This window comes from Coenobita brevimanus, chromosome 107, assembly GCF_032717465.1.
Source record: "Coenobita brevimanus isolate Jiangsu-jjx chromosome 107, ASM3271746v2, whole genome shotgun sequence".
Taxonomy (NCBI): domain Eukaryota; kingdom Metazoa; phylum Arthropoda; class Malacostraca; order Decapoda; family Coenobitidae; genus Coenobita; species Coenobita brevimanus.
Genome location: NC_137060.1, coordinates 27,670,174 through 27,697,821, shown reverse-complemented (window position 1 = coordinate 27,697,821; position 27,648 = coordinate 27,670,174). Strand labels below are relative to the sequence as shown.

Here is a 27,648-nt window from a genome sequence, read left to right as displayed (position 1 = left end):
CGAGAGGACAAACTTGAAGATAGCCTACCGCTGCACCAGGCCAGAACTAAATTCACCACTTCATGTTAAGCTGGCGGTCACAGTTTCACTAGGTCAAACGGAGGTCATAGATTACAACAGCACGGGATGGTAAACTTGACGTCACAGCTTCACTTGAGGTCGCATCAGCACAAGGTCAGGTATGAGGTCCCCACTTTATGAAGGTTAAAGGTTATAACAGCATGGGAGGTCAAAGTAGAGGTAATTGCTTGACGAGAGAATAAACATAGGTCAGATCAGCACGAGAGTTCAAATCTTAGGTTACCAGTTCATGAGAGATTAAATGGAGGTCAAATTTAAGGTCAAGGCAGCACGATAGTTCAAATTTGAGGTCACCATTTCACGAGGTCTCAAACTGGAGGTCAGAGCAGCACCGGAGGTCAAGCACGACAGGAGGTCAAACTTGAGACGAATGCAGAAGTGTAGGAGGGAGAGAGAGACGGAGGGAGGAGGAAAGGGGCGGGGCTTCGATGGTAGGGAGGAGCGTGGGAGGGAGGAGTTTTGATGCACGGTAGGAGGGGAGAGACAGAGGGAGGGAGAATGAGGGAAGGAGAGACGGAGGAAGGGAGAGACAGAGGGAGATAAGGAGGGAGGCAGAGACGAAGGAGGAATGGGCGGAGTTTAACGGAAAGGGAGGAGCTTCGGGGAACGGAGGGAGGAGCTTTGAAAATTGGGAGGTTGGGCTTCAAAGGAGGAGGGAGGGACTTAAAGAGAAGGGATAGTATTCTCGTGTGCTTAGAATGCTTTGCATGACCTTTCTTTCAGCGATATATTGAGCATTTTTGAACCTTGTTATCAAGAGGGTAACTTGAATGTTAAAAATGGGATAGTCAAGGGATGGTCCATGGAGAACTCATATGGATGGGTGGTGTTCAGGTATTCCCCGGAAAATTTGGGGTGGCCAAGTACCGGTAGGCTATACTGCAGGGATAGCCAATACCACTGTTCAAAATCCATACAATAACTGCTCTGGCTACATCACTGCTTATTATTTTTACGTGTATCATTTATGCTGTTCTGAGTATGGGTATAATTCCTTTTTGAATGTGGCACAATTTTGTTTATTCATTTTTTTTTTTGGGGGGTGGGGGGTTAGCTAACATATAAAAGGATATATAATGTTAAGGAAAAGCTGACTGGGACGAGAATATTGGCGTTGCAGGGCGGGGCTTGAAAAAAAGAAGGGCGGGGCTTAGAGGGATTGAGGGAGGCGCTAAGTGGGAAGGAGGGAGGGGCGTAGAGAGATTTGAGGGAGGGGCTTAGACAGTAGGTGGAGTCAGTGATGGGGAAGGGAGGGAGAGGAAAGCTGGGGAGAATGTAAGAGGAAGGAGGGGGAATGAAATAGGAGAGCAGGGAGGGGGAGGTGCATAGAACATGAGAGAAAGGGAGGGGGTATGTTGAAGAGGGGGGGAAGGACAGGGGGGGGAACATTTAGGAGAAAAAAGGGTAGGGGGTTGTGGGTGGGTATGGAAGGAAAGGGGGTGAGGAGGGGAAGTGAGGGAGTGAATGAGAGGGATGGGATGAGGTCTGGGTGGGGAGGGAAAGGGGGAGTGGGAGAGTGTATAAGAGGAAGGGAAGGAGTTTGGTGGGGAACGGGGTGTATAGAGGGGGAGTAGGGGAGTATACGAGAGGGAGGGGAGGGAGAATAAGGGGAGGTGAAGGAGTGCAAAGGAAAGCAAACAGCAATAAACTTAGCCTAATGGTCCTTTCAAGGTTGTTTCCGATAGAGAAGACTAAATAAGGGAAGAAGAAGAAAGAAGAAGAGGAAGAAGATGGTGATGATGATAATGAAGAAGAAGGAAAAGAAGAAGAAGAAGAAGAAGAAATGATGATGATGATGATGATGATGATGATGAATAAGGAGAAGATGAAGATGATGATGATGATGATGAAGATAAAGATGATGACGAAGAAGAAGATGAAAATGATGATGATGATGATGATGATGATAATGATGATGAAGAAGAAGAAGCAAAGAAAATAAAACAAGTCATCGTCGTGAAATGGTTGTAATTACGGCAGACAATCAGTTTTTGCTGAGTCCCTGTTATAGCCCAAAACAGGATCCCTCAGCAGTCGACGTTACACCCAGGTCCCCAGTGGTAGTGCTGGGTGGAGAGAGAGAGAGAGAGAGAGAGAGAGAGAGAGAGAGAGAGAGAGAGAGAGAGAGAGAGAGAGAGAGAGAGAAATATTGATACTTGAAGACTTATATCGTTAGCTCTCCCCTTCCCTCCCTCCCTGCTCTTCCTCCATGCCCCTCCTCTCTCTCTCTCTCTCTCTCTCTCTCTCTCTCTCTCTCTCTCTCTTTTAAAAACACACTAGGATCGCAACCGATACGTCCCTGGTTCACTTCTGGAACTTGTCATGAGGTCTTTGGGCAAGTTCGTCTTTACTTCATTATATCCACACTTACAAATGAAATAGGGACCTGTGCTGTAAATTTAATGGTTGCCTGTCGTAGTCTGAGGGGAGATTTGGATTTAAAGAAATTGAATGTCTGTTTGGTTGTCTCCATGGTTGTTCAATCTGTACATGGATGGGGTAATAAAAGAGGTACAAGGTAGGGTAGTGGATGTTGGAGTGGCCCTGGTGAGAGAGGATAGTGTTTGGAAACTCCCTGTACTGTTGTTTGCAGATGATACTGTGTTGTTGAATGAAGACGAAGGGGAGCTGCAAGGTTTGGTGGATGAGTTTGGGAGAGTGTGTAAGAAACGGAATCTAAAGGTGAATGTAGGGAAGAGTAAAGTGATGGTCTTTGAGAGAGGTGAAGTCAGTGAATGTACAACGAGGTTGGATGGTGAGGAATTGGAAATTGTGAGTACGTTTAAGTACTTGGGTAGTGTGATGAGTAAGGATGGAGGTTTGGAGGGTGAAGTGCTTGAAAGGGTACAGCAGGGAAGAAAGGTTGCTGGTTCTTTGAAAGCAGTGATAAGAAACAGGGAAGTGAGCATGGAAGTGAAAAAGTTACTATATGACAGTATTGTGATACCAACTCTAACGTATGGAAGTGAAGCTTGGACGTTGTTGGAAGGACACAAGCCAAGAGTGAGAGCAGTGGAAATGAGTTACTTAAGAGGAGCCTGTGGAGTCACATGGAGAGAGGCTGACGAATGAGGATATAAAGGAGCGTTGTGGTGTGGATGTGGATGTGATAGGAAGCGTTATGAGGAACACACTGAGGTGGTTTGGCCATGTGGAGAGGATGGAGGGTGAAAGACTGACGAAGAAAGTGTATGTGAGTGAGGTGGAGAGGGGTAGATGGAGGGGGAGGCCGAGGATGAGATGGAGGGATGGGGTGGAGAGGTATACGAGAGAGGGGGGTGTGAGTTGGGAGCAGGGCAGTGAAATGGCAGGGGACAGGGCGACTTGGAGGCGATTTGTTTGTGGCCACCCCAAACGGGATTGAGGCGTCTGGCAATAGATAGACAGATAGAATGTCTGCTTTAATGATTAGTGTATCAGATAGAGCCAGGATTCCGGGGGCTTGAATGATGAGTGAATGGAAACGTGGCCCATTGTTTTTGGACAACCTTAGGCCGTCTGGACGTTGCTACTCCTCACCCTGTGGGAAAGGAGGTCCGGATGATGATGATGCAATATAAAGACGGTAATCCTTAGGAGTTTTCTTCTTTTTTCTTTCTTTCTTCCTCTTCTTTTTTCATCATCATCATCATCATCATCATCATCATCATCTCCACCCTCTTCTTTTTCTTATTCTTCGTCAGAATCATCATCATCATCAATATAATCATCATCATCATCATCATCATCATCATCACCACCTTCTTCCACTTTAGAATCATCATCATCTTCTTCGGAATCATAATCATCATTATCATCATCATTACCTTTTTCTTCGTCTTCTTCTTCGTATTCATCTTCTTCTTCTCCTCCTCCTCCTCCTCCTCTTCTTCCTCTCCTCCTCCTCCTCCTCCTCCTACATACTAAATACTACTACTACTGCGGCTGCTGCTGCTGCTACTACTACTACTACTACTACTACTACTACTATTACTACTACTCTTTTCTTTCTTCCCCCTATCCTTCTCTCCTTCCTCTCCTCTATCGCTCCCCTCTTTCCTCCTTCTCCCTCCCGCTCTCACCCTGTCCCTCTATTTCAGAAGCAGAAGTCCACAAAATGAACCTCTCACCTCTGTCATGTTGGATTTCAATGCACACAGTTTTCTTCACCATTTGGCCACAGTCAGCCATGTATTAAATTTAGAAGTATTAGTAACGGGTAACGGTAGCAGAGAGTGATATCGGGATGTATTTACGTCAGGTGGGACGTATGAAAGAACAATAAACATGGTGATACCGAGTTAGATTCACAGACAGTTTCCTTCAACAGCTGGGATCGAAACAGTGACCACATATTTTCCAACTCATATAGCTTCTTTTCATCTGAAGGGGCTGAGCCACTCAAACAACGCTAATAAAATATGATGAACCTCTGAGTTATGAGTTAGGAATGAATCTCCTTGGTTGATAGTCAAACTGCCCCTCTAATCTGACTTCACATGGCCATCACATGATTTGAACGGTGTTAGGGATACCTGCACGGTTAGAATAAATGAGCTATAGTTTTCTCCATGCCACTAACACTTCTGACAATTTAATGGTTTATCCCGAAAGGTCTGTCTTACTAACACTTTACAAGATAGTGCTACATATCTGTCTTGTAAGTTCGTGAGTATACTGCTTAACTGAGGCCTCAAATTTTTAGTATGCTGACATCCCATATGTTCTGTTCTTGCTTCAGTCCTACTATTCTTCTTCTGGGAGAATTTCTGGAGTGAGTTAGAGTCCATCAATTCCCTTCAGTACTATGTTTTATCTACAGTATACTGTCCTTTCAACCACCTGCGATTTTCGTTAAACAGTGTGAAAGGTTGAAGCTATAGCCTATCATCTTTCAGCTTAAAGGATTCTAATCTACTGAAGCAAATCTCTGAGCTTTTAGAACCTTTCTGTGTGATTCTTGTGTCACTCAGATTCAGGACAGTATCGAGAGTGACCCTGTGAACCAATGACTATATACACACATCCGGGAACAGCTGCAGTGGGGATCCTTACATTTTGTCAGTATAGCCTCGCCATTAGCTCGAAACACTGCAGCTAAATTTTCCATATATCTTTCCGGAGTTTTAGTCAGTTTTTAAAATTAGATTATCTTATATGTGCACACTTAAAAGGCGATAGTAAATAGTCAAATGCGTACAAAAGATTTTAAATTGCAAATGACCACCTGCTTGCAGCGGTTTTAATAAATTTTTATCCAGTCTGTCATTATAATCTTGCTAAGTTTCTCTACCGTTTGAGCAATGCTGCGTACGGTTAGACTGCTGGTAAGCTTGCGAAGTAAATGGCCAAGTATCTATGGATGACCAAGTGGGCGAAATGGGTGTGGATGGACAAGTGGGTGTGGATGGCCAAGTGAGTTGGATGACCAAGTGGGTGTGGATGGCCAAGTGGAGGTGGATGGCCAAGAGGGTGTGGATGACCAATTGGGAGTAGATAACGATGACAGCAGAGTTGACTGGATGACGATGTGTTTTATTTGCGAATATAAATAAGGTGGATGTTTGTGGCTATGGATGATTCAAATTGTAGACATAGTGAAATGAAAACCTTCATACAACGCAACCCTGTCTTTTCCCAAGTTCCTGATGGTGGTGGAGGTGGTTGTGTTTCAAAAATGTGATCTTTTGCCTACCAACGATGTGATGACTTCAGTACAAGTTTCCCTCCCCTACCACCATACCCTCCACACAGATGATGAAATAGCACAGTTTGGTGAGTACTGAAGATGACAGAGGTTTGGAGTAATGCCAATCTACTACATGAGCCATTCAGGCAGACGGTCTGTTTTTGCTAAGTCCCATTCTTCCCCTTGAATATAGCCCACAATGGTCAGTTTATATACAGGTCCCTAGTTGAACTGTTGAGTTAGGAGATACAAGGGAGAGAGTTCACCAGTATGACTGGCCCAGGAACTGAGCTCTAGTTCTTCTAACTGGGAGTTTGATTAATACTTTTTACTAAAAAGGGAATAAAACAAAGTACATCACGTTTGGGTAAGGCTTGGGGACTTAGCATAAGAAGCTTTGAAACCTTTTCCATAGCAGTTTATTTTGCTTATCACACCTTAACACTCTTGCATGTTGTTTACATCATTATTATAAACATACTTTGCATCAGTAACATACAAGAGGATACTGAGATATAATGTTCAGAATATACCTCTGAGAAAAATTTTCTACAAAATCTCAAAAGACCATTTATAATACAATCTTTAACGATACTTCGTTCCCTTACCAGTGTTGCCACGGTGCCAGCAGAGAATGGAGCCAGGGCTGTGCCGCGCTTACCTGCAGCGGTGGCACTATGATGCTGCCAAAGCCACCTGCCGTCAGTTTGTGTATGGTGGGTGTGGCGCCAACCTCAACAACTTCCCCACAGAGGCACACTGCCGTGCCGCATGTCCTGGTGGGTTGAAAGTAGTTGCTGTTAGGTAGCAAGTCAAATTGGGTTGTTTGGAATGAAGAATTTTGAATTGGACTAATCTGGGTTGAAGAGACTGGAATGGGTTGATTACTGACTTAAACTGGGTTGGAGAGGTTTGAATTGCAATGGAGGGGGCTAAACTGAGTTGGAATTGAATTAAGTTGGAAGAGGTTGAATTAGGTTGGAAGAGGTTGAACTGGGTTGAATTGGGTTTGGAAGGGATTGAAATGGGTTGGAAGGGGCTGAACTAGGTTGGAGAGGATTAATTTGAGTTAGAGAGGATCTAATTGGGCTGGAGGTGGAGGAAGTGAGTTATTGGAGGGTAAAGCCCAGTCAGCACTAAGTGTCCACCTATGGTGTTTGAATATGGTAGCAGAAAATGCTTAAGAAATGAATATGTAGTCAGAAGCAGCTCAGGTACCATTGCTACTTTAGAGAGTTTGTCAGTGAATAAAATATTGTGGCATCGGCACTTGTCACCTGTCAAAATAGACATGCCATTATTTTACACCAATGTAAGGCTATACATTGTCACTGTCCCTAATTTTAAGCCACGAGAGCCACCTAATGATGTACAGTACCTTATTAAGTAAAAACCTAAAGGATAAATACTGTATTACCATTGCTTTGTGGTGGCAGTTGTATTTGAGCTATTTCCCAGAATACACATAGCAGCCACCCAGACACTACAGTAGACAGAGGAATAAGTATGTGTGTGCAACAGAGGTGCTGATCCATGGTCTGCCTGATTAGCAGTGTTCAGACACATGTGAAAACTGATAATGATTATATGTGTTACTATTTCTTATAATTTCCATGTACACATACTAACACTTTATTACTTTTCACATTGTTAGCTTATGAAACTGTTTAATACTGCTTGGTAAACATGAATATGACTCACTGTCACCAAAGATCAAGCACTAGTTTTACTCCTCACAAGAGCAATGATATTCTTACAAATAGCACCCTGTCTTTTACAATATTAGATTCATATTACCAGACATATACCCATTAGTATAAACAAACATAAGAACAGAACTGTACTGTAATTCATCACCTCTTGCACTGGTAATTGTACTTGCTCTTTGTGCTGGATTTCCTTACTGTTCCATAACCTTCTTAGGTATTGTCAGTAAAGTACACTTTGTGGGCGTGGCAAGTGAGTGAGCATTTGTACATACACCTATCATCATAATTTCATCTTGGTGTAAACTTTCAACATTTCTGGTGAGAACTGTGTCAGTAGACGCTTGGCTATCGATCAAATGGTAAAACCCAGAAATGGGGTGATTACCCTTGCTAATTTCACCCCCTAAGCATGGAAAAAAAGTTTAGGTAAAAATATGAGTGTAGTATCCCATATTTAGTTGTTAGAATTCATGCATGAAAACAATGTTCCAAAAGGAAATAATTTTAAAATTGATTTCATAGTGAAGTACAGTATGTCAATTGAAGCCCTAGGTACATTCCTTTGGAATGCTGGGATTCCAAGGGGTTTCTTTCGTTTCACTAGTAAATATGTAGCTATAAACAAAATTTTTTGAATGTATCTACTACCTGCTGAAAGAAACTCTTCTCTATCTCACATAGTAAAAAAGTTCTTGGCCTCTGAAAATCATCGCAGTTGGGCCATGTCGTGTTGGGCTTCTCATTTCTCAGCTGAACGTAGAGTATATATCACTTCACTGTGCTTGCTCACTCGCTCGTAATCATAACCAAAATTATCCAACCACCAGATGAAATTCACTGCCCAACTGACAAAAGAAAGACCTGCTATGTGTCTGAGTCTGTGTGTGTGTTGGAGACTTCCCCCTGCCACCTCCACCCTGACTCCATCTGCCGAGTGGTGCCATGCTCATGCCAGGTGGAATTTACTGATAACTTGGGAAATAGGCTGGCATGTGAAGACACCACTACTCCAGATTCTACTCATACAACCACCACTACCATCACCACCACCACCGCTACCACCACTGACAAGCCAGATGGTGGTGATTATTCTGGTGAGATATAACCTTCTGTATTCTGTTTGTCATAATGCCACCTATGATGCTATGATGTCATAATGCCACCTATGATGCTATGATCTGAGCTAGCAAATGTCACAGGACATAGCTGAAAAACACCCACTGGAGAAAGGGTGCCCTGATGAGGTTAACATACAGCTCAGAAGGTAGCAACATATTGGCATCATGTTTTGGGATACCAGGATTGTGTGCTGGTCAGGAAAATAAAAACTCCCTTAATTGCCCAGATTGACACAAGTGAAATGCTACTACTGTTGTACAGAACAAGATACAGACTAAATGAAAAATCTCTTAATGTAATCCAGATGTTCCTGAACTGTTAGGCTATTCCAACAACAAAGAATTAGCACACTTTTCATGTGAATATGTACTGTACTGCATTAAAAGTATAATGTACAAGAGCTCAATTAGTTCAACTGCTCACAAAGTACAGAACAGTACAGTTTGCTTTTCCCCATGTGAGTTTTCAAAGTACAGTACATTGTGTTCATCTGATGCTTGTTAAAATTTGACATTTAAAGCATCTATTTTTGCTATCAGATCAACAGTAAATAAATAACTTATTCTTAGAGTTCTGCTGTTACCTATAAAGTTGATTTGTCACTTCCACCCAATTTACAGCCCTTGTCGTTCATATCCTCATCATCTCAAACTCCCTGCTCCCTCCTGCAGTCTCCCAAATAGGATGGCCATGAGAGAAATGCTTTCAGGCTCCCTTATCCTAACAAATCTCTCTTATTCACCTAAATACTGCTTCACCTCTTTCTCCATACAAAATAGATGTTTATAACTTATCCTAAATAATGAGCATTGCCTGCAGCTGGATCTTTTGTTTCTTTAATCATATTCATCAACTGATTTTCTTTGGCAGATAATCTCCTGTGGTACCTGATTCCCCTTGCTGTTATACTTCTGGCTGGCTGTATGGCTGCCCTCGGTTGCTACTTGTTGTATGCCAAAAGGAGACGAAACAGTAAGGCTACAGTATCCCTTGCAAGAGACAACCACTCCTCTGATGAACTGGTACAAGATTCAACTCCTTGCAAATATGATTAAGAAATAACATTGTCAGTCCTTAAATTCAGGACAAAACTTTCTAAATTCTTTCTAACACCTGACTTGTTTTATTCTTCTTTGGGGAGACCTTTCTTAAATAAGTTTGTTGGAGATTGTTCCTATTCTTTTCACTGCATGAGGATTACCCAAAGTAAGTAAAATAAAATAGTCTAGAGGTAGTAAGAACCATTGATTTCCTCAGGCTGAAAGGGTTAACAACAGCTGTAAGGCCAGCATTCTCATTGGGTAAGGAAGCTCCCTAGCACCTCTTCTGAAGCAACTTACTTTTGGATATGACTGGTTAATATCCATTTGTACGGTACATTACTTATGCAAATTACGACGATACTGGAAGAATTTATATAATGCAGGAGAGGACAGTAACTTCGTAAGGTGTAATCAGCAAAGTAAATCGCTTAGGAAAAGGTGTTATGGAGCTTCCGTACACATCCAGAATACAGGTATAAACGAGAATCAAGCCTAACATAAAACCAAAAGATATTGTCTAATACTTCCCTATTTGCTGACAAAAACAAACTTTATTTCTCTTGCAACAGCCAGAGTTTAAGCTTCCTGTGGTGTGGTTTTTCATGACAGTTTTATCTAGCTGTGTAAGGATGATTCTTATCATTCCAGTCTGTTGTGCCCTTTTAGGTACAAATTTCCAGTACAAGAATTTTACGATAGTATTTAATAAGTGAACTATGTTCCTGTAATTCACTAGATTTTTGACACATTTTATACAATATAGCTGTTTTTAAATCAATAAAGGCTTACTTACAAACATGTTTCATTGCTTAGTCACAGTGTACCATAATTCTAGCACCTAATAAATAATAAAGCTAACAAGCTCTGCCAGGTTTCTGGAATAGTCTTAACCCTTGAATCTGGTGACATTATACAGCATTATATTTTTGGGTGCCTTCAGACAATTTTTTTCAGCTTTGGTATGACTTTTAGAACTAGACGGATAAGATGTTACTTTAAATACCCTCTTTTCAGAATGTCAATGCACTGAAGGAGTTAATGCCCAGGTATGGACTGAAGACGCCTCCAAACTACAAATTTAATATAGGGTACTGCTTAAATATTTGATACTGTACTATGGTCATTATAAAACTCAAAACCAATAAACTTACAGACTGCTAATTAGTAAATAACAACAAAGTTTATCTTCTACACTTTTAAAGTAGTGGTACAGAATGTTAATGGGGGCACTAAAATTCATGCAGTCCTTTTGTGGCCACCACACTCAGACTTTTGTTTCCCACCAAGGTCTCTATGGCAACAGCCACTTTCCTTCTCTGTGCTACATTGCACAGAATGAATTATATTTCCCCCCACCATTGCCTTAGCTCATCCCACTCTCTCTCTCTCTCTCTATCTCCATACATGCCATTCAGTGAACATGTCAAGATAAATCTGGGACCTTTACATCAACAAACTAGATAGGTATGTTGGTGTAAGCCAGAGTTACAATGATACAGATGTTATGCTAAAGATGACCTCTAGATATATAGAAGACCAAGGTATCGTGAAGTAAATTATACAAGAAGAGTAACTGAAAGAATGAGTACAAATACACCCATTAAGGTCCCAGGAGGAAGCAAAGTCCTTGCAATAGTCAATACAATCATTTTTTTTTCCAGCAGGATTAATATTCCTTGCTTCTAAACCACTTGAACACTCCCAGCATACTACAGTATGATTATCAGTCTGGTTATGGTTGTTGGTGCTGTGCCACCCCAGTTTGTCTGAGTGGACCCATCAACTGCAAGCAAACAAAAACCCCTGCACGGCAATCCCATGCAGTGAAGCATTGTTCCCATGCAGCTGACAGTGTCTCACCACAAGGTGTGGGGTTTAGTGTAGAAGTGTGGTTCCTTGGTGTTATCCATTCTCTCCACATGACCATACAGTCTCAGATGCTGCATCTGTGTCTCATTACCCAGTTAACAGGGGCACCACAGTAGGCTCCACATCACTCCATTATTTGGTCAATCAAATGATTATTATAATCATTTGATGAAAGTATCTTGACTCCAAAGGGTCAAAACATTTTAAACTCCCATTACCTCCTGAGACTACTGAAACATTATATTCTTTACTTTAACTTTGCCTAAAAGTGCCTGCTGTCCACCTTGAATGCTGCATTTAAATGATATATTAACACTAAAATATGATAGTTGTCACATGGACATGCTATGAAAATGACATGCAAATTTTTTTTTTTTTTTTGGTCACTGAGCAAAGTGAAATAACTTGCAAAAGGACGAAAATCTAGGCCAAGTTTGAGTAAAAATGGTATAGGATTGTATACTAGGCCCCACAGTCCAATGGCATGTTTAATGGAGGCCACATCTAACCTCTCTAGTTCAAGTCTCTCCAAAGATAAATAAAACTTTAGATATAGTACGATTAATATGCAAATTTATGCCATCGGATTGTGTGGAGTAATTTCCTCTGCTTACTACTTGTATTAAATCCGATTCTTTACCATCACTGGATGAAATGTCAAACTAAAACCTGACAAAATGAAGTTTTATTTTGGGCACTGTTAGTACCAAGCAATTATAGCCTTTAAATGAAGTCATAGTACACTGTATCATACATCAATGGTAAATGCCAATCTACAGTATGGTACAATACAGTACTAACATGTCATCACTGTACGACAGTAATAACAACATGTTTCAATAACTTGTGCATGGTATGACAGGAATACATTCATAAATGAAACGGTTACAATATGCAACTAAACTTAATCAACAGAAACAAACCTGAACTTGGAGCTTCACATGTAAAAACCATTCTGGATATTTAGATATCTAATACAATACATCACCATCATCATCCAGACCTCCTTTTCCACCCTAGGGCAGGATGAAGAGTAGCAATGTCCAGACAGCCCAACTTTGCCCAATCCAATGGGCCAAGCTTCCATTCACTCATAATTCAAGTCCCCAGTGCCCTGGCTCTATCTGATACTCTAAAAAAAAATTTCACCACATTCTGTAGCTTCACATAAACGTATCCAACAGAGTCAATCCAAACGCTGTCATGTTAAAAAGGGGTGCCTAATCACTGATCAGGCACTTCTTCTCACATCATTCATCCAGCCAGCTCGATCTCTTGTAAGTCCCCTAGTCTCACTGACTTCCATACCTCTCTTCCTCACACACTTATCCACCATATCCCTCCACTTTCTTCTTGGCCTACCTCGCCTCCTCCCTCCTCCAAATTCGCTCAGATACTTATTCACCACTCTGTTGTTATCCATTCTCTCCACATGACCATACAGTCTCAATACACTCTCTTCAGTTCTGGTGTCCACAGACTTCCTCACTCCGCATCTTTCATAAATCACACTATTTCGTATCCTATCCACACTCTGCACTCCAAATACATTCCTCAGCAGTCCCATCTCCACAACTCTTACTCTCGACTTTTCATTTTCATGCCACATCATAGTCTCACACCCATATGTTAAAGATGGCACTAACACTCCTTCATGTACGCCTTGCACAGCTGCAACACTCAAGCCTCTGTTTTAACAAGGCCTTTATAGCACCAGCTACTTTCCTCCCTTGTGTCACTCTACTTTCCACTACTTTTGCGCATTTTCCTTTCTTTTCTATCACTGTACCCAGGTATTTGAACTCTCTCACCAATTCCAGTCTCTCTCCATTCACTGTAACATGACACTGGAAGTAACTTTCTATCTCGATTACCATCGCTTTACAGTACTCTTTTCTGCATTTACTCTCATGGCACGACGCTCACAGACATCAGCAAACTCTGCACTAGTCTACCAAGTTCTTGTTCGATATTTGCAAGTAGCACTGCATCATGAGCATACAATAAATTTGAGATATTCCATCCATCACCATTCATTACCAACACCATCCCTCTTTCCATTACTCATGTTTTTACTTCTCTCACCACCCCATATATACCGGTATATAAATTGAACAACCACAGGGACATCACACAACCTTGTCGTACGCCCACACTGATCGTGAACCATCCACTTCAATGTCCATTTACCCTAACACATGCCTCACTACCATCATAAAAACTCTTGATGGTACCTAGCAGCTTACCATCTACACCATAAATGCGCAAAACCCACCACTATCCTTCTGTCTACAATACAACATACTATTTTTTTTTTTTTTATGATGGGAATGATGAGAAAACTTATTACAACATTATATTCAGCTATTAAAGGAAAAAGACAGCAGAATCTTACAGCCTCAGATTTCATGAGCACTCTCATTCTATATACCATACAAATACTCTGCCACTTCCTTATAATTAATCTTCATGACAGTTTCATAATCTTCTAATATCTGACCCTCTCTCTTTCTAATAACCATTCTATGTTACCCTTCCTCTGAATCGCTTCCAGAATTACTGCTATCACTTTCAGCATCAAAATAACTAAGTCCATCACTTTTCTGAGTTTCCTTGGCATCCTCAGAGTCAGGAAACAGATCATCATGCTGGTCACCCTGGTATGCAAGGTATGAATCAGTATGATGCTTCAAGACGACATACAGAGTTGGGTTCTCTATTACAGTCTTATTGGCAAGATTCAGGCGCAGACTTTTATTGGGGAAGAGCTCCTGAAACACCATGCCCTGACCTTCCATATCAGTTTTTACCAAGATGGATATACCGCCAAATGAAGCAGATTGATAATATGCTAGTTTTTCCTTGACGTCTGTTGGGAGATCACTATTAGGGTCAAGGTAACGGGCCAGGAGTTTGTTTATGGTGGTATTTTCGTCCACACCAACCTCCGAGAGGGTGAGGTCTGCCTGGTGAAAGATAAGCTTCACATGCCATCTGCAAGGAAACAAGTGTTGTGAGGGTATTAAAAATGCAAAATAAACTTTTTATACTGTATATACCAGTATATATATATATATATATATATATATACACAGTATATACTGGTAGTTAAAGCCAAATTTTAATTATACCACAACCATCGACATTATATGAAAAACAGTACTGGTAATGAAAATGCTATGACTCAGGTACTGTAGCTACTACTGTAAAGAAAAAACAGAAATTATTGCAACCATCAACCCTGGGAGGCAGTGTCCTACCATATGAAAGAAGTGTGGCTACAGCTTGATAATTAGTACCTAATTATCATTTTGAAACAGGAAACTCAGCCACAAGTATAGAGTCAATATCCAGGCTGAGATTAACACATAGTTAAAAATCTTATCACAAATGATATTTTTATTTTATACAATATGACATTTTTTCATTAAATAAAAATGTGAAGACAAAACACAAGTTCTGCCATTACATGAAGAAAATAAGTATGGTTGCTGACTTGTTTCATACATATTAGTACAGAACATATAAATAAAACCCACACATAAATACACATGTACACAGATGGTCAAACCAACCTTGCTGATGATTCGCTGAACTCTATAAGCACAAGAATTCATGTAGCTTTCTACTTCTTTTCCCACTAATTACCTTCGCTTTCATCCTATTTACTGCTTTAGTGGGGGGGGGGAAGCAATTATGCTTGGAGGCATGCTACTTCATTTTAACCATACATAACTTAGTGCTGTGCAAGATCTGTGTATACCAGGTGAATTTATCATATCCCATTTGCCAATATAGGGAGCACATATTGAAAATATGCTTGGTATCAGCAAATCTCCTCACACTGATGATGTATCATAATGGTAACAACCCTAGTGTGAAGGGGTGCGGATTAGCAGTGATACAAGGGTTTGGAGGCAATTCTGTTACCACAACTTTGGATGGATAAACGCTGGGATTAAGCAGCTAGCAACTGACTCTTCCCTGCAATGATATGCTCCAACAAATAATATAACGATCTCTAATATCACTAGGCTATGTATAACTAGTGATTAAGAAAATTTTATAATAAGTTGCACATAAACTGAAATAGCTACCAAGTTTGATGTGTTGAATTGCACTGTAACGAAAGAAGCAAGTATTATAAACATGAATATAAATACACATCCATATTATCAAGTTAAACAAGCACGGTAATTCTAACCTTATGGTGCCTTCTGAGATGATGAACCGCGTGGCATTCTTACGTCTGGTGGAGAACTGGTACGGGAAGAACCTCAGTGTTGTTCCACGCTTCCATGCCTCCTCACGCAGCCGGTGCATGAAGTATGGCATCTTGGGCTTATGTGTGGGGTCCATGTTTGCTTGGCGTAGCACTGGGTTCCTTAGATTGTCCTCTAACTTATGGTCTATCTCCTCTAAAAATCTGGAAATGCAAACAGCAATTACCCATCTACCATCACATCTTTCCCTACTCAAACAGATCTACTAATGTTTATGAACCCCTTCATCAAACCATAATACGAGACAAAATAATGATGAACAAATCTAAAACATTTCTTGTTCACTTAGCAAATAATAGTTATCATATGAACTCTTATGGCATTAGCACGTCTTAACATTTCACACACAATTTTCATTCATCCTGCTACCCGCGAGAGCCCAAGTTTAAGAACTCAATTTTCTCTGCTACTCTAAGATATTTCAGTAGCTTATTCAGTTTACAAGAGATCAATTGATGAGAAGGGATCAGAAACAATGTACTTCATTCCTGCTACTGCTAGTTTTACTCAAATAAGGAAAAAATCATTGGGCTATAGTTATTACAGTATGTGGCAGAAATGCAATCTTCTTTTTCTTTTGAACATCTGAACCAAGGTATTATGTTCTTAAAAAAGAAAAAAAAAAACTTGGTCATTAGCCACAGCACTTAAAAAAATTACCTGGCCAATTTCCAAAATAATATACCAACCTATAGTCACTAAGAAGTGTTAAATTATCCATATCTTCCTTGTGAATCATTTTAACTCTATTCCTGATTCCTGTACACAACTGGCTCGCCTTGTGCTCCTTCACGCAGGCTAATGAACAAGATTTCGTATCGCAGGCAGGACATTTATACTTGGCATCATTCTTCCTACAAATCTCGCATGGACCCAGTCTAGGCGCCTGTGCCAAACTCCTTTCCTTGTCCATCGTTGCTGTTCCAGTATCCATTTGGTGGGCCGCTACAGGCGTTAAAACACAACCGGACCGAGTTACAATGAAAAACACTCATAAACACTTTCTGGTTGATCCGGCCCCTAAACCAATCCGTCCCCGGTTAATATAAACTACTTAACCTAACCTAACCTATAAAACCTGTCCTAACATACCTTAATCTAACCTTATGTAATTCATTCTGACCGAATCTAATTTACTATATCCTACTCTAACTAATCCTAATCAAATCGGAATGGCTTGGAGACGGAACAATTCTAGCGCCAAATCGACCTGTTGCCAAAGAGAACGCCTATTTGTTTTGATTTTTGTTCTGCCAAGAAACCGAAATCCGGATTCATGCTGGATTTGTCAATTGTGTTAATAGTTTTCTTAAGCAAATCATACAGATCATATATTTTCATGTAAATTTGATTTTCAATACATAAAAGTGTAAGTACCATTAATAATCAAGCTGCAGTGATTAGTATTTTATATATTTCTTATTCAGAGAAAACGTAGTAAATCGAAGGGTAGCTAACTTATATTGACCATTGAAATGCATATTGATCCGTTAGAATAAAAGCTGAAGAAATGTTTATATATGATTCCTTGTATACATCTAAACTAGAGAATGTACACCAACTTCATAATTCATAATACAAGAAATAATTGGAAAAATACTGCACATGTTTGAGTCTAGGAAACATTACAATATCAGATCAGATTCATTCAAATGTTCGTAGAAACTTTTACTCAGTTGATTAATTTTTCCTGTTGTACAAGCAGAAGCACATAAAGTGAATACTTATTTTCATGCAGGCCCAAGTACACATGTCAATGACTTCTTACTTACACCCTGCGTATTATTTCGTTTTTGTCATAGAATCCAGTATTGAACTGATCTGTAATATTGCAGTCATTTTATTAGTAAATGTTCACCCACTCATAGACAGAATCTGTTCTGCCTGAGGTGTAATTTTCAAGGTTCATTAAACGCTATGTTCCCGTCTTGTGTCCTCGTCCCATGCATTAGAGGTCATGGTCTAAGAAAGAGGTGTTCATTCTTTACAAAGCTACATGTATAGTTTATTTAGGAATATGTTGCTGCACTGATAGCTCTCAGTCCCCCTTTTTACTCTTTTGGGCATAATGAAGGTCTGTACTGAAATATATTTAGAAAATTTTCGCCAGCAACTGACGCTGCAGATTTTCTCGGAGATCCGCCCTTATCATAACAATACCTTTCCAATCTCGATCTATATATTCAAATACCTTACTGAATGTCTGTTTCGAGAGCATCGAGACTCGTTTGAACAAGGTAAGGGGACTGCATCCTACATATGATGTTCTTCTGTCGAGACGGCGGTAGGTGCTGCGAGGATTCAGGCGTCTATAGCGGTAGTCCGGGGAGTCGCCAGTAGGGGGTTGCCTGGGGGGTTAGTGGACCTGTTCCGTGTGATCTGCCGTGGAAACTATGGAATATACCTGAAAATCTCCCATTATTACCGTGAGCAATGGGGTAAGTTGCTCTGTAAGGTATGCTGCTAACGCTTGGGTGTTCTTTGAGGCTAGAATTCCAAACAAAAGTAGGTATTTAAAGGAGATATCGATTGAGAATGGGGTAGTAGAGCCCAGCTGTAGTTGTCGGCTGAAGCAGAGGTCGGCCCCTCCTCCCGCCGAGGTTCTCACACATTCTCAATTTTAGCCCTTTTGAGGCTTATTTCCGTGTTGGACAACCATACTGACCATTGACACAGCTACATCTACTTATGAAATGTGGTTAAAACAATGGTTGATGTTCGTAGATGGAGTAATAGAGGTTGTAATTGAGACAGGAAGAAGCAGACTTCCCTTGAAGGTGTGAGGTGAGGAAAGATATTCCGTCCAGACTAATTATAACTTAGAAGGTTCCCACAAAACGCGATCTGTACTTTGTTTTGCCCAAGGTTTCTTTGGCTGCCCAGTGTTATCTGTGCATAGATATTATTCCTAATAGTAGGGACTATTTGTGCTGTAAGTATATATTTGAGGTGAGTGTAATTTCTGCATCAGTCGTTGGCAGTGATTATTTGGTATGGTTAGTGTTAATAGAGTTGAGTTCCTAGTATAGTAAGGGCTATTACTCTGACATCCAGTGTGAGAGGAGGTGAATACATAAAAGTATTACTGAGTATCATCTTTATATATATCATGTTAGTGGTGAAGCAGACACTTCCCACAGTTATGGTACTTCATGAGAAAAGTATCATATAATTATCAAGTAAGCTTTAATGAATTTTAGAAGCCTTATTCCAGATTAAATAAATGCCAGTCTTTGTAAGGCATTTGTTAGAATATGAAAATATGTATTGTAGTGTAACCCTTACACTGAAACCCAAGAGTGGATTGTGTTGTATCTGGGTTTCCCCAGAGTTGAATCAAATTTGTGATAACAAGAACAGAAGGGGTTACAGTAATTCTTTTAACCAGTTCTCAGTTTCTAGTGAACCTCTATTTTCATTAGGATCTATGTTTATGCCCTTGAATCTATTGATGCCCTTTGTTACTTGATGTGTTGTGGCAGCTACTGGATAATTGTGTTCTTCATAGGAAAGGTCACTCATACTGAACAGGCTATTAAGACTAGCCTATAGCTAATCCCTCCAATTCAGGAGTCAGTCCTAAGCAGAATGGAATCATTAGGAGAGGGGAGGGGGGGATGGAAAAGAAATGCTTAGGCTCAGTTTGTTCTGGCATTACAAAGTTGGCTCTTTCTTTGTGATGGAAAGGCACATTACCAGACTGCAACTTGGTCATCACCTCTCCACTGTATTACCATCACAGATACTGTATTCTACTTCATCATTACTAACACAGATACTCAACTTCTAACCCATTACAATTCTAAGATACAGTATTCCACTTCTGCTTTCCATTACCAACAGATACTCTACTTCTAACCCATTACAAACATTCACATTCCATGTGTACATCATTACCAGCACAAATACCATTTATCACAACCCACTTTGCCTTGACTGAAATACCACCCCTTGCAGCAATGTCAGTTAAGCGTACCCACTTTGTACACCTCTGTCTTGTATTATAGACACCCTTTCTGTGTAAGTGTAATAAAAGCTTGCTGGGAGCATCACTTAGGCAGCTTGGTTTCTGAGGGAGGAAAATCAGGGTGTGAATGGGTTAGTGGAAACTTTTTGATCCCCGTTGTTACAAGTGGCTTCTTCAGAGTTGAAATCTTTTGGAGGTGGCAAGAAGAAACTAAATGAATAGGCTGTTGCCATTTTGAAGAGCTTGATGGGGACAGCATTATACCCCATTTACACATACTTGGCCCAGTTTCTCAGCCTCTTGCAGCTTATTTTACGTAGTTTGGTGGGAGTAATTGACAGTGTTTTGGCATTCCATCCTTTCCATAGCATTTCATCATGAGTAGAATTAGCTTAATCTCTTGTTACAGATGCATTCAAGATGGAGAGATCTTTATCTCTCTGTCTGTTGCCAGACGCCATAATCCCGTAAGTGGTGGCCATTTGACTTTGAGTTATTTGTTTTAAGGGAGGGGCACTAACCCTCCGCCAACCCACTTGTTGACACGTAGGGAGCACGTATGGTTTGGTTATATGGTTACCACCCAGCGTTGTTGGTAAACTAATTTTAGGTCATGTTAGGGTAAAATGAGAATAGTTTATTTGTGTAGTTTGAACCAATATAGCTTAGCTGGCCTCACCACCATTGGTTATCCTAGTTTTAACATCTCCAGTCAAATGGTCAAGTTATCATTTGTTATTGTAATGGGGCACCTTCCAGGAAATTTAGAAATTTTTTTCAGCTTTAGGAGAGACATACCAGTATGTTTGGGAAGAGATTGCTGAAGACTTTTTTTTTTTAACCCCTTTACATCTCTCCTTAGCTGAGCAAAATTGTCTGGAGGCAGCAATAACAAAATAACAATGGTGTAGACTACTTGAGCTAAAGTGATTTAGTAAAGAAGTTAATATATTCAGTGTCTGATCTAAATCATCCGTCTCACTTAAAGTGATACCATAGCTATAAAATAATGATTAAATAAAACTCAGCGTTGTCAAGAGGGTAAAGAAATTGTTAAAATGGTATGGTAACATCCAATCCCATATTACCCTCAGTTTAGCCTTGACTACCTTAGTCCAGAACATTCAAAGACGGTGACTGCCCTGTCCCCATAGTGACACTAGGTAACATGACTGACAAACCCGTGGCACAGCCTATCACATTCACCCCAACTGGTAGTGTAGATAGGATATTATATGCTAGTTAATTTGGCGTGACCACATGGAGCTGAGGCACTTCCACAGCCTTAACCCCTAAGCTGCTGGGGCTCTGAACATTTCCTGTGTCGGTGGTATAGGAAAACCAATGTAAAAAAATCAGTGTTTTCATAATGTGTTTTGACTCACTTATACCTAACCAAACATGATAACATTTTGGACAAAGTTTACACCCCACATTGATGATTCGCAACCCACTTATTAAACATAAGCCTGCAGTATGTGCGAAAATTGACTGAAAAGTTCATGATATTTCACACAACTCTTCCAGAATGTACGATGCCGTCTACTGATTGGCATTTCTAGAATGCTATATGCAGCCGAGGGGTTAGAACTAAATCGCTCTTGCCTGAAATTTGATAAACCATAGATGTGAAGTACAAATCATTGTCCATGGTTTTAAGTGCCAAGGCCTTTGGCCATCAGCTAAGCTGAAAGAGGTTAGGAATCTTTTACAGTATTTGGTTAAAAAAAAATATATATATATATATATATTTTAGTGGAAAGAAGTGGAATTTCTTTAGTAGCTACTGTAGCTACTAGTACTGTACCAGTATCATCTTGGGGCTGAAAGAAATACAGTACAGTAATGTGGAATTAACTCTTAATGCGTATTTACCCCTTTAGTCAGTGGACATGATTTTATTCATGCCACCAGCAGATGGTTTTACTCAGCTTGTAAGATAGTGTACCATGATTTGAAGTGATGAGATACAGCCTTCATTAACACCTGCACTGCAAGAATGTTTTTGAATGCAGATTATTATAATCTGAAGTTAGCAAAACTAACTTCACCAGTAAAATGCTGTACCAGGTACTGGTACACCTTACTGACTGGGTTAAGATACTGGTACTAGCCTACACTATGGTAGCTACCCTAAACTCAATGCACAATATTTCCAGACCAAGCCTGGTTGTGATTTAGCAGCTTTAAAGGAGTGTTGGAGGTTGAGTGAAAACTGAAGTGGTCCAGCTGATTAAAAATTGCTTCGTTAAAAAGTTGTTCATACTCTCTGTTGACGTTTTTATTCTAGCTGCCACCAAACAGTTACCGTACAGGTATGGTCATTTTAATGGAGTGGAGGGGTTAATGAAGGTTATAATTATTTGTTAATGAAGGCTATAATTATCTAACACCTCATCTTCATAAATTTTCTTCTACAGTCATTAAAATTGTCTAGTGGAAGCAAGAATGTGCCGGTAATACAGAAGATGTCATTGTAGTTAAGTTGTTAGCTAATGAGGATGACCTAATTTGATAAATGAAAAATTCATGGAACCATATTATGATAATTTTAGGCCTAGTTATGTTTTTCACAAATTGTGATCTTTGGTAACCATATTTTTTGTGTAGCTGAAAGCTACTTATGTGTGTAGCTTGAAACTAGGATATAACAGCTGTAATGGCTATAGTAACCACTTTACAGGGCAGAGTGGAGGGGATTTGTTTGTGACCACCCATTGTGGGATTGAGGCATGTGGCAATAGACAGATAGATAGATAGGACCACTAGCTTTGATTGCAGCCCAAACCACACTACTAAAGAGAGTGGTCCGGTGCAGATGATGCTTGTAAGGAGCTTTCGTGTATGATTGTATAGGTTTTTTGGTGTGACCTTATTGCTGCTGTTTGGAATAGCGTTGTGAAAATTTTAAATACTGCAGGGACACCAGTATATTGTGTAGTTGCTATGGCTTAATTTGATGTGGGTTTGGTTTTTGCGATACTGTAAGTAGGGAGTTTGAGTAGGTATTATTAGAGTTTTGGTAACAGCATTGATTAGTTAATTTGAAGGTTGGCATGGGCACCTCCCCGTGTACCTACGCACATACCCGCTTGGGCCGAGTTTTTTAGTTTTAAAAAATTGAGTGGGTAATTTTGCAAAATAATAGTATATACTGTAAATATAGTACCATAATTATTTAATTAATTAATTATATACATATACCGTACATACATATATTAATTTAAAGACTGAGTATTCCACACAAAGTAGAGTTCTGACTCTCATCAAAGTCAGTGGGTCGCCTGATTCATGCTCGTCTTGGCTATTTCTATACCATTATTAATTTTTACATGTAGGAGTGAAATGTGGACACTTGGCGAGGGATAAATTTCAAGATACCCAGTAACGGTAGTTAGGGTGAGAATTACAGGTGAACTAAGCAATGATTGAATATTATTGGGTAGTGAGGGAAAGAGCTGAAGGCATGCACTGTGTCTATAGTGAATGAAGAGAAATAACTGAAGTGGTGTGGACATGTGGCCAGAATCCTGGAAACTAGTGATATGAGTGCTAAGAGTGAAATTATTTGGTGATGTAAGAGGAAGGCCTTCAGTTACCTTGGGGAAGCAAGTTGGCTAATTTATAAAGGAGAAAGTTGGGAATAGAAGAAGAATGGTTGAGAGATGTGTAGTGATTGAGCAGCATGGAGTCTTCATTTATGACTTTTCTCAGTCTGGGATTTCCCAGGAAGGAGTTAGACATCAGACAGATAGAGATAACCTAGATCGATGCTTGTACTTCAACCCATCCTATATGTTAATGAAAGAGACAGGACCGTTATGATTACTAGTGTATATTCTTAGCTGCCCACCCATGTCAGACATGTGCAAGATGTCTACTACAATACTGTAGCTTAGATACATGGCAGTGCTTAGTATTTTAACACCTTTGGTATTGTTCTTATCTGTTCTGTCTACCAATAGACAGAGTTCTTTACTGTAGTACAGTATAGGGAAACCTCCCAAGAGTTTTATCATGAGGGGGTTAGACAATGTTTCTGTTACGATACCTTCAGTATAATGGTACCGGTATTGATAAATTTTGTACAGTACCAGTACCAGTATTTTCTGTAGTGGTGTATTTTTGTACTGTTGTGTTTCCAGCAAACTATTTTCTCAACGTAGGAAGGTCTCTCATTGCACATGACAGCATTAACTCTCACTTTTTACTCTTCCTCTGTTTCATTCGCATGTCCCAGAGATACTGACAACCATACTGATAGCTTATCTTGGTCTGTATCTCAGAGTTGATACTGTAGTCACTGTATGTTTGAGCTCTTAGCGCTGATAAGATTCTGGCCTTTATTGTGAGTCATCCTGATTTTAATGTCAACAAATGTAACAGTGCTTAGGCTAAGCTAGTTGGGACACTCAACAAAAGAAGTATTGAGACACCTGCTGTGTTTAATATAATAGCTTACATAGGTTGATGTGTTGTGAAATACAGTGTAGTGTTGTTCCCAGTAGCTAATTTTCTCCGTCAGTAACTTCCAAGATTACATTTCTTTAAGCCACTCATGAATGTAAAATATTCTGGCTTCTCAGGATTACTGGACATCTTCATTTATATACAGTATGCGAGCTACCATAATGAAAGTTTCATGTAGGTACTGCATATTATTGAAACTGCTGGTGTAGTCAGGTATCATCATAAGCACCGGTATCTATTTATTTTCCCTTAGTACAGTACGGTATTGGTTCTGTAAACTGGAGAAACTGTTAACTTGGATTTAGCTATAGGAAGCAGCGGACTGTTAATTGGAAAGTCTTACTGGTATGTAACTTACTGTGAACTTCTGCAGTTCAGTGACACATTCAGTTGGTTTATTCTGGTTGCTGCAGTTCCAGACAACTTTATTCAACTCAGGAATTCTCAGGAGATGTAGAAGACTATACCTAACCTCTCCAGTTTGAAAATCTCTCCTGTGAGGAATAAAAATAAAAATGTCTGGAGATAATAGAAGATGCACCTTTGGACTGAAGGTGTTAATGGGAAAACATGACAAAAACAATTTGTAGCTAATGAGAACATCTGTATTGAGATGAGCACCAGGATTGGCCAGAAGTGAGTGGAAGGAAGTGGCCATAACTGCATAGTGTGAATGATGAGTGACAGGTTGTGTAGGGGCCAGGGAGGGAGGGTGTGCAGGGTATGGGAGGAAGAGAGAATTTGCATACGACACTCCTCTATTGTGTGCATGTGTGAGAGAGGAGTGGAAGGGTGTGGGGGTGGAGGTTAAGTAAGAGGGATAGTGATTGCTAATTTTGGCCTTGTTTCATATTTATTGTTACTGGTTTTGTTCCCAGATTGGTAATGGTTTTATGTGCACCCCATGTTTAGGTGGGGGGAAAAAGATGTTAATGTACCCCGCTGTTATTGTTTTGGCTCCTGTTTGTTACATTTTTGTCCTTATTTAGTACAGTATTTGTATTATGAAGGGAAGGGAGGGGAGCAGGGTATGAGAGGAAGAGGGAATTTGCAAACGACACCGCTCTATTGTGTGCGTGTGTGAGAGAGAGGGGAGTGGGAAGAGGGAGTGTGTGGGGGTGGAGGTTAGGTAAGAGGGATAGTGATTGTTATTGTGGTCCTTGTTTCATTTTTACTCTAGGGTGCAGATTGTACTTTCTGATGGTGATGGTGTTTTTGAAGCTGGTTTTATTACTTCAATTGTCCCTGCTTGTGTTATTTTGATTGTACTTTGGAACAGTACTTTTTTGTTTTTCCTCCAACAACACTCTTCCATGAAGTGACACCTTTCTATTCTGTTCTTTCTACTGTCATGTTTGAAAAAAAAAATACATCAACAGTGTACTAAACTGTAAGTGGAGGTTGCTTTTAACTACAGTACTCCACTACACTATACTGTAGGTGTTCCCTTAACCAAATAGAATTATCTGAAGGCAGCAATAATTAACTTAAATAGCCGTAGCTAGCTATATGACATTATCATGCAGAGGAATTCTAAATTGCCAATTTATCTCTCGTTACTTTTTGGTGCTAGACATATCAGTTGGTTGCTGTTTTATTTATGTAATCTTCATTTGATTGCAGTTATTAATTTTATTTATTTATATTTCCATTCATCAGTCATGTTGTATCTGTGTTGAGGTTAATTTCATTGTTTTTGTTATGCCCATAATTGATTTTTTTTTTTTTTTTTTTTTTTTTTTTTTTCCCCCCCATAATACCATCCCAGTGCAGTTAATTGTATTGTATATGCACTGATTTACGTTGTTTATTGTGTTGTTGAGTCTGTATCTTATGTTGTTTTGAAGAGATTTAGCTACCCCAAACAGCCAGTACTGGTACTCTTGAAATGTTTGGGCATCGCTTTTGTATATTTTGAACACTTTTTGAACTTCTAGTAAATTTAGTGTGGAGATGGCATGCCCTTTTCCCACATGTGAACCCAGTGGACTGCAAACATCTGGTTACTCTTGTCTGTTGCTGCAAGAGAAGTTTTGTGATGCAATAATTGTGTTTACAGGCTGCATAGATCTGTGAGTGTGATGAATGTGGATGTTAATGGTATACAACGGTGAGAGTTTAAGGTTTATAATGGTTGTTTAATGAGAAAGAGATATAGCTGTGTGGCATTTTGAATAGTATGAAGGTACAAAGTAATGGCACTTATTAATTTATTAACTAGAGCAACTGATCTTGGCAGTGATACAGCAAAGTTCATTGCCACCATATAGCCTATACAGTATTTACTGGTATACCTGTAGTAAGAAAGATATTATGAACAAAGACATTCAAATCCTACACATTAAACTTCATATACATAGGCTATGTCAAATACAGTAGGTACACATAGTAAAGAGAGCATTTTCCATTACTATATATAGTGGTACACTACCGGTACTATATCCGTGCAGTCCACTCACTACGGTACATAAGACTGGGTAAATTCATGAGTAGAACAACAAGAATTAAATTGCTCGATGCATTTCACCCAGTCTTTAAATAATATGGACTGTATATTTGATTTGATTTGTTCTACCACCAAATGATTTTAGTCTGCTCAGAATAGACCTCTAGTAGTGCAAGGGGTAGATACTGTAATAGTGAACCGGTATCTCCATTAGTCTCCCCAGTACTGTTTTGCCTTTAATTTTTTTTACTACTCCCACCAGATGAGTTTTAATTTATGTATGCTTGTTGTTGGAGTGATGGAGTTGTGGGAAGGAAGTGTAGTTAAGCTAATCAGTGTCAGGTTGCAGTGTTGCTGTATTCCTCTGCCGTTGTTGTGCACAATGGATGGTTCATTTTGAAAGTTGTAGATGTGTTCTGTTCAGAAATTTGTAAATTGCTTGTTGCTGCCTGGATTTTAATATATGAGGAATAGATATATGGAGTAGGCTGTTGATGTTACAGTACAGTATACTGTATGTGGAACATGGTACTGGCACCATTGATTTAGAAAGTTACTTTAGAGTGTAAATTTTTCTCACTTTCATCTTAGCCTATTAGTACTGTACTTCAGTTACTGGTAGCTGTTGTTACTCCAGTTACTGATATTATCTTGGAAAGCCAAAAACTACAGGAAAGGAAGTACTGAATCAATACAGTTTTTTTAAAATAAGGAAATATACTCAAATAACTGTAAAGTGATTCATATAATAGATAAATAGGTGAGTACCGTATAGTTGACTACTTGTAGTTACAGTATGAGGAAAAGTGGAGTTATTTTTAAATATATATCATCATCATCATGTTTAATTTGGTATCTCACATTCACATGAAGGTAAGGAGACCCAAGCACAGCTCAATAATCCCTGTGGTTTATTTATGCCTTACCTGTACCTGCTTATACCGATAGGTCTTTAGAGTTACAAACAGGTTATTAAAACTGATGATTATTTTC

At 39.7% G+C, this 27,648-nt stretch overlaps 3 protein-coding genes across 3 annotated transcripts in view; 2 read left to right on the top strand and 1 right to left on the bottom strand.

The window, feature by feature from the left end:
- The first annotated feature begins 6,338 nt into the window (after window positions 1-6,338).
- LOC145416633 (uncharacterized) lies at window positions 6,339-9,792 on the top strand. The gene is made up of 3 exons (XM_080285568.1): window positions 6,339-6,528; window positions 8,286-8,552; window positions 9,448-9,792. Exons 1-3 carry the CDS (start codon window positions 6,384-6,386, stop codon window positions 9,630-9,632), a joined length of 597 nt encoding a protein of 198 aa, XP_080141694.1. The 5' UTR covers window positions 6,339-6,383; the 3' UTR covers window positions 9,633-9,792.
- Window positions 9,793-13,720: 3,928 nt separating this feature from the next.
- Window positions 13,721-16,752, bottom strand: LOC145416652 (box C/D snoRNA protein 1). The gene is made up of 3 exons (XM_080285585.1): window positions 16,462-16,752; window positions 15,694-15,915; window positions 13,721-14,483 (listed from the first exon to the last, which is right to left on the bottom strand). The coding sequence occupies exons 1-3, from the start codon at window positions 16,704-16,706 to the stop codon at window positions 14,018-14,020; spliced, it is 933 nt and encodes a 310-aa protein (XP_080141711.1). The 5' UTR covers window positions 16,707-16,752; the 3' UTR covers window positions 13,721-14,017.
- Window positions 16,753-18,120: 1,368 nt separating this feature from the next.
- The window catches only part of gek (serine/threonine-protein kinase gek), a 248,807-nt gene continuing 239,279 nt past the window's right edge, over window positions 18,121-27,648 (top strand). The window contains exon 1 of the mRNA XM_080285567.1: window positions 18,121-18,210. The gene's annotated coding sequence lies outside the window, so the exon portion shown is untranslated. The remainder of the gene's footprint in view (window positions 18,211-27,648) is intronic.